General features: G+C 36.2%; 1 protein-coding gene across 1 annotated transcript in view; it reads right to left on the bottom strand.

The window, feature by feature from the left end:
- Positions 1-1,264: 1,264 nt before the first annotated feature.
- PGR (progesterone receptor) overlaps positions 1,265-8,338 on the bottom strand; it is a 32,093-nt gene continuing 25,019 nt past the window's right edge. Inside the window, exons 6-8 of the mRNA XM_058836571.1 lie at positions 7,867-7,997; positions 4,671-4,828; positions 1,265-3,245 (exon numbers count right to left, since the gene is read on the bottom strand). Of these exons, the coding sequence (XP_058692554.1) occupies positions 3,090-3,245; positions 4,671-4,828; positions 7,867-7,997 (445 nt within the window). The 3' untranslated portion in view covers positions 1,265-3,089. The remainder of the gene's footprint in view (positions 3,246-4,670; positions 4,829-7,866; positions 7,998-8,338) is intronic.

Raw genomic sequence — 8,338 nt, 5'->3', positions numbered from 1 at the left:
CTTGCAATGCTTAACCACCCTTTCAATGAAGAAATTCTTCCTGATACCCAACTTGAACTTGCTCTAGAACAGCTTGAGGTCATGTCCTCTCCTCCTGTCAGCTGTTACCTGGGAGAAGAGGTCAATCCCCCCCTGTCCCCCCAGCTGCACCCTCCTTTCAGGCAGTTCCAGAGAGTGATGAGGTCCCCCCTGAGGCTCCTTTTCTCCAGGCTAAACACCCCCAGCTCCCTCAGCTGCTCCTCACAGCACTTGTGCCCCAGACCCTTCCCCAGCTCCGCTGCCCTTCTCTGGACACGCTCCAGCCCCTCAATGTCTTTCTTGCCCTGAGGGGCCCAGAACTGAGCACAGCATTTGAGGTGTGGCCTCAGCAGTGCCGAGTCCAGGGGGACGGTCACTGCCCTGCTCCTGCTGGCCACACCACTGCTGATCCAGGCCAGGATGCCATCGGCCTTCTTGGCCACCTGGGCACTGCTGGATCATGATCAGCTGCTGTCACCAGCACCCCCAGGTTCTTTTCTGCTGTTCATTGTGTCTATGTAACCCAGAGTAAATGACAATATCAAAATGGACACCAAAGGCTATTTTATAATCTGGGTTTATAGCTGGAAAATTTTTTGAACTTCAGATAATCACATAATGATCACAGGACTTTCAGATTCTTTTAGTAGACACAGTTACTCAATCATTCTATCATGTGTAGTGAATTCATCATGGTCATGAACTTTTGGGGTTTTTTTCTGTGAGTTAGACGTCTTTTAGAAATACAATTTGAGAATGTTTTTAATCTTTGTTATCTATTCCCAAAAGGTATCTTTTCTTCCTTTTTGATTGTGCCTTTGAGGCAAATATAGTGCATTTCAGCTATAATCATGGCTAATCTGCCATGTTTATGGGACACAGTGACATGTCAGCCACTTAGGGATTGAGTAAAAAGCAGATGTAGGCAGATCCATGCATTCCTAAGGCAAACATACTGCCTGCTCTGCCTTCTAATTTCAGAATTAGGGTGATGAGGAGTAATTTTTAGTGTGGGAAGTTTCTGTTATCAGTTTAATCTAAACAGTAACATAGATGGTCTGCTTACTCAGTGGTAAATCATGTGGCAATACTTCAGTTCCAAAAGAATGCATGGAAATACTGCTGTTCCATGAAAATGGAATGGTTGAAATGGAATTTTTTTACTGAGTATCACATTTACTGAATGCAAACACAAAATAAAGAAAACAAAACTTCAAGATGTAGAAATAAAGAATTTTGTGCTATTTATTAAAACATAATTGCTTTAAGGATCACAGTTAAAAGTCAAACTGTATTGAATATGAAAGACATTCTTTTCCTGGGCAGTTAGAAATGACAAACTATTCAACTAACACAAAAGTCTGTATATACCACTTTATCTAGGGTCACACATTTGCACCAGCTCTAGTGGGTTTTGCACTACTACATGGGGATCTCAAAAATGCTTTTATTCCCAGTTGTAATATAGATTCTTCTTCGTTTGCTTTAGGAGATTATCACCAATAAGGACACCTTTAGACATTCCTGTACTTTTTTAGACATTCTCACAGTTTTTTCAAGAACCAAGATGTAATTTTTATCAACAAGCAACATCACTTATACTTTTAATATACTTTTAATCCCCTGATTTAGCCAGGGGAACTGAGCCTACATCCCAGGGGCCTTTGTTCATGTGACAAGGATATGTCTGTACAGACCAAGCTACACACCACCAGCAGGACAGAGTCACACAATGGGGGCATCTAGCAAGTCATGGGCAAAAGCAAAAGCTTAAGGCCAGAAGTAACCAAATAAGACTCACCATTTCCTATGTTTGCTAATGACTGGCAAAATTTGTCATATTTTAATAGACTCATAAATTCTTCTCAATGTTTTTCTATTTCTCTTTTGTTTGAATAAATCTACAATTAAGTGCCTTAAATGCATGAGTTGTTTCATAACCATATCAAAGGAACAAATAACACCACATTATAAATTTTCAGCTGAATATTCATTTTTATGGTAAAAACACATCATTCTTCTTGAATGTATAAAGCTATTTGAGTCCAATTCTCCTTTTACAATTACCCCATGTATAATGCCATGCTTTTAAAATAGAAAACATGTAGCTCCATTAAATCGTACTGAAATGAGTCTGATGTGCATCAAAATGTTTGCAGTCATATTTTCCATTTATTTTTGCATCTAATCTCACTATAATTTGATGCTAATGGCTGATTGAGTGTTCAGCATTGGAATTCAAAACATTAAGATTATTAAGAGATGGAGCCAGTGAAAACATCTCTATTTAAAGCTTCTTAAATACAGAATGTAAGAGTTGATGAATTTAAGATTACAACAAAGTGACTTAGCTTTAGTAAGTGCTGAACTTTTAAGGAAAAACAACACAAACCAAAGCTTAGTGTGTTTGCATACACGTTATTTCGGGTGTAATACACACTCAAATTTTCCTAAACTTTCTGATTTTTGAAGAAGATTCCACTGGATGCTGGAGAAAACAGTATGCTGGACTTAACAGTTTCAATGCAACATGACCACAGATGAGAGTCTGAATGTATACTGTGTGCCTAGCACTTTAGTTACTCATGATGGCATTGCAATAATAAAAAGTAAAACATCCATAAGAAAATGTGGGCAATGTTTATTTTAATTCCTCCAAAATCTTATACTATGCACATGCCCACATGTACCCATGCACACAATGTACTAAAATTAAAATTTTGCACTGTGTCAGACCAGAAATTCAAGAGTGTGCAATGTGTAAGAAAAATGTATAACTGTTGTTAGAAATCTGGAAAGTCTATTCATTGTCATTCATATGCATATCTAAAAAGCAGCTTAGACAAGTTTACAAAACATTTCTCATGACTGTTGTGATTTTTGCAGTTAAGGAATCAGGAACTCACAATATGTACATCAAGCTTGAATGGCTTGTGTATGTTACAGGTATAAAGCAGTCAGCAGGGTAAGTATGTCAAATATGCTGAAGTCCTGACATTGCAAAATCTTGACTAAAATAAACAAACAAAAAATGACCCAGGTATCATCTCTATGATAAGAGAAAAGACATTTCACTTCTTGTGAAAGAGAAGAGGTTTCACCATCCCTGCTAGAATCTTGGGTAGCTGGGCAGCAATCACCTCTGACATCATCTCGGGGAATTCAACGCTCAGTGCACGGGACTGGAGAAATGTGTTCAAGCAGAAGAGATGGAGCTGTTTCACCAGCTGGATTTGATAAAATACAAACATGATCAATCAGGCTAACAGTAATGCAGCCACATAAACATGCTGTCAATCTCTTATACATTCATCAGCTGACATCATTCTATACCTTACCCTGTCCTTTCTTGAATCAGTAATGAGGGTACTTGTCAGACCCTATTAATGGCAAAAAACATACATATAGCTATGGCATGTCAGATAAAACCACTGCTTCACTAATATTACAAAGTATCACCCTCACTCATGACATACACAACCAACAACAACAACAACTACTTGACAAGCTTTCAACCTTTCATCTTACTCTCACATTCAAGTATGTGCTTTGGTCACTACCTGCTATTTAAACACTGCTCTCAGAGACAGCATTGACTACCTGTGAGCTTTGCCACAGTTTTCATGATGATCATATCCGTGTATGCTGCAAACACTGAACTCCACAGACTCTCATCCCTTGAAAGCAATTGCTCAACACGTGACTATTAATCTCTTTTAGGGTCTCTGAGAGGTTCCAATTTTTATTTCAGACCAGTGACCATTATATTGTCAAATATCATACAATTTCTGCTACTCTAGGCTTTAACTTCAACCAATGTCTCCAGTGTGATGATTTTTCTTTTCCTGGTATGTCCCATCACTTTATCAGCCTGAGCTGAAACAGGACTTGAATGAAGATACTCCATGTGCCAAACATCACTTTGGTACTTTGCAGCAAGCCTCTCTCCCTCTTTCTCCCTCTTTTTCTCCCTCACAGATTATTTTACTCTGTGTGTGCATTTGAAAGGAAGAGACTGAATTAAAATAAAATGCAGTTTTGCTGAGTTCTGAAGAATACAAAGATGCAAAGATCCTATCCACCTTGAACTCCCTGGGAGATCCTTACAACCAACATTGAGCTCAAAAGTGCCCAGGGCTTGGTATCCAGAATTCTCAAAGATTTCTCAATTCCCAAACACAGACAGATACTGAGAAAGTGGTATAGAATATACACATAAACCCAGTTGAACTAAGGTTGCAAAGCCAATCTTGGTTGCCTTGCACTAATTTTTAGTAGTCTGACTTTGCAACTTGAACTGCCTATTCCTCACGTGATTTTCCTGAACAAGTACACACATGCTCACACATATACACCACCCCTACCAAAGCCCACAACTGTACCAGTTATGTTACAATAAAAATGAAACAATATGGTAGCATGTTTCACAAATACTTCGATATTGTACACCATAAAATATATGCATGACACACATACTGATGCTGAATATATAGCTATCTATTCACACAAATATACACAATAAAAGAAATTTTGTTTGGTTTTTTTTCTGTTGTTTAGCAATGCTGACTACTCCTTTCCATAAAATGACTTTTAAGAAATACCTTAAGAAGTTCCTTCTCTACATAAAGAGCAGAACCCATTAATAAACTTACATCATGCATGGAATCCATCAGTTTTGTGAGTTGATAGAAACGCTGTGAGTTGGCCACAACACCTTTCTGGCGCAAACCAATTGCCTTCACCAGTTCTCTGATGTAACTTGTTCTCATCTCATCAAATTGGCTTTGACTTCTTAGACCTTCCAAAGGAACTAAAAAAAAAAAAAAAAAAGAAAAACCAGTTGGGCTACAATTTACTCTGAAGGCAATGAAATTTAAAGTACCGGAAAAATTTACAGTATTTCATGCTGCACAATGCGATTCATTATTATGTGCCAGGTTTTTCTTCCCATTCACAAGTTACTCCAAAAACAGTGATACAATTAGTTAAAAGGATACACCAGGAGCATTCAGTTCATTTTGCTAATTGCCTATATCTAGAAATATCCCTAAGCCTCAGTTACATGTGTTTGCTGGGGAAAAAAAAAAAATAGGGTTAAAAGAACCTCTCCTGCCTTTGAGGAAATACGTTACTGATTCTTGTTTACACTGCTGAGGGTCTGCCATCTTCACAGCAAATTTGTGGTAGAGAGATCTAGCTGGAGTGCTTCAAAAAGGAGTCAAGGAATGAACTAACAGCTCTAAAGCAATGCAGACAGTAAAGCTGCCAGGGCTCAGGCCTCCTGTTTGAATCTCTTTCACTTAACAGATCAGAGTCTTAAAGGTGAACAGCTTTTTTAAAAAAAATAGTAAGGAGGAGAAATTGGTTGAACTCCCTCTTCTCTTAAAGGTCAGGTGTGAGAATCAAAATGAGGACATGGAAAGAACACTGAGAAAAGAACCTGTTAGTGGCTGCTAGTGATAAGTGTCATGGAAAAAGAATACCTTAATTTTCAAAGCCTGGATTATCCTGAACATTTCTTACAGCAGGTTTATAGAGAACTAAGGAATGTTTTCATATGAAGTGTCTCTGATGGAGTTTAGGGTTAGATGGCAGCTATCCTTGACTCACATCTCTAAACCAGCAATTAAGTCTTTATATTTCCCCTGCAAATTAATTTTAAAGGTATCTTCCATCAATGAATGGCCTTTTTCCTCTGCATTCTGCAAAACCACAGTCACATTCCTGCCTAACGACGAGAAGTTCATCTATTCGAGCTGTTCCCTTCCCCTGAACATACCTCAAGAATGAGGATGCTTTTATTCAGTGGCACACACTGAGCCAAAATCTTATGCAATGAGACTTAGAAATTCCTTTAAATCAGAAGTCTGGAAAGCACTACATTTAAGCCTCAGCCAACTCAAATTAAAAACTGTAAAATCAAATATAATGTTAAAACTTAGGCTGGGGGTTCATTCAGAATTAGAAATGTATTGAGGCTGACACTCAGTTTAATTCAAATTACCGTTTCTTTGGAACTATCTAAAAAAGTCAAAATCAGTTCATCTAAATAATAAATTGAACAGAAGACACAATGAGAGACTAAAGGATTAGACTTGATTTACTGTTAGTATACAAAAGCCTGAAATGGCTGTACTTTCACATTTGAAGAGGATTAAGATGAATATCATGACTAAAATAAAAGCAGTCTTAAAAAAATACAATGAGGTTAAAACATTAACAATGTTGTTTAGAACAACAATGAGGTTATATGGCTTTTTGAAAATACTTTTGTGAAATTATATTTATACAGTACCAAACGTTTACTAAATGTCTCAGCAACAACTGTTAGGTGTGTTCCTTTTCCCAAAGATCTGACAAATTGTTTTTTCCTATAAGACAATAAATGCAGGAGAGAACAAAAAGCAAAACTCATCAGAACAGGTAGAAATACTTTCTTTTTTAAAAAAAGTAATTTCTCATATATACATAAACATATCATCTTAAAGAATGGTTTCTGAGTGCAATGCAGATAATAAAGAAAGGTAACTGGATGAATTCTGTTAGATTGATGCACTCAGAAATGAGAGCATCATAATGCTTTTTTGAATTTGCTATGAACTTTCTGGAATAGAGAAAGCTGAAATATCACAAATTTCTCTAACTGAAATTTCAGACTATAATCAAGGGAGTTTATTTGTGATGAAAACAAGGTAGAAAACATTTAAAATAGGAATACATTCATATTCTAACAAAGCAACTGGAGTTATATCAGACAGGGATTCTTATCCACATTACCTTTACTGCTTTAGCAGAGTGAATTGTATTTTACTATTCTTTTAGTAATTTTCATGTTCATATGAGCTAAATTTAATCTTTTTTAAATTTTCTGTGCTGAGACCAGGGTTTTTTCTGAGAATGGGTTTATGCAAATACCAGACAAGTACAGATTGAGAGTGACTAAATTTTGATTCTTTATCAATTACTTAACCTTTGTAAAACCAAGAAGCAGGTCATGCAGGATTTGCACATCTCTCCTCGTACTCCATTGTGTGTTGAGAACCAAACTTTTACATTCTTTCAACCGTATTTTTCAAAAGTGCTTATTCTCATTTCTAACAGCATCTGTATAACTTTAAAACTTTTTATCTGGGGATTCATAACTAATAATCATGGACTCAGCAGATGTAAATTTTAGTATTTCAGAGAAGATTTTGGAAATTCACCATTTCCTATGTAAAGTGGAATGCAGCCGTATGCTGCATTCTTTAAAGATGCGTATGACTAAGTGACCATGGATTTTGTTTCCAAAGAAACAAATCAAAGAAAAACATTTTCATTTGTTTATATCTGTGCTAAACTTCACCTATTTATAACTATAAAAAGTTGGATAAATGCAAGCATTGTTTGTCATGTTCACTTCCCTAATTCTTTTGAGCAAACATGCTTTAAGATCTTGGTCAAGATAAAGCACTCAGTCCTGATAATTTAGTAAATATTTTTAAATATATTCTAATACTTCTAGTTGTTTTGGTTTAGTTGGGTCTTTTTAAATCTGAATAGAGTCACTTGAACTGATGTTTCCAGGCAGAAATACTGCACAGTTGTTTTGAAAATGTGTAACACAATATACCCATATGTCAAAAAGGACCCAACATTTCCCCAGTACCTTTATACACAATAAAACCAACAATGAATCACAAATTCTTCATTCTTTATAAACATTAGAAAAAAATATATTTTAGTGTTAGAATACTAAGATTCCATCTAGGACATTCCCATCTGTTAAGCCAGAGACCTAAGTGACTGTCAAGTTAAACAACACAGTTCAAAACTTTTTTAGTACTTACAAAGAAATAAAGAACCTACTTGTGTTGAGAAGTAACAGTGCTTTCATACATAGGAACTCTTCTTGGCTAACTTGAAGTCTGACAAATTCCTGTGGGAGTTGCCACATGGACAGACACAAGGAATAGAACGATGATTCTTTCATCCTCTGTCTTACACCCAGAAAAGGTAAAAAAAATAAATTAAAAAACATGAAAAAGATGAAGAATGGCTCCAGTACTAACTCCTTGAAAGAAAGCTCTTGTTAGCAGTTTATCACATTACAAGAATTAAAGATAAGCTTATACACATAAACAATTTCCTGATTTTTTGCTCCTATGCTAGTTTTTTATTGCAATGAATGTGCTACTATTTTGGATGTTTCATCTGTTACTGCTGTCCAGAAAAAATACCCGAACTATCAAAGATGAATGCTAACCACCAAAAATAAGGGGAATTTATCAATTAAAAATACCCTAGTGATTAATGTGAAATGCTACCTTATTTTAGAAGT

This window comes from Poecile atricapillus, chromosome 1, assembly GCF_030490865.1.
Source record: "Poecile atricapillus isolate bPoeAtr1 chromosome 1, bPoeAtr1.hap1, whole genome shotgun sequence".
Taxonomy (NCBI): Eukaryota; Metazoa; Chordata; class Aves; order Passeriformes; family Paridae; genus Poecile; species Poecile atricapillus.
This window is presented reverse-complemented; position numbering and strand designations above follow the sequence as displayed.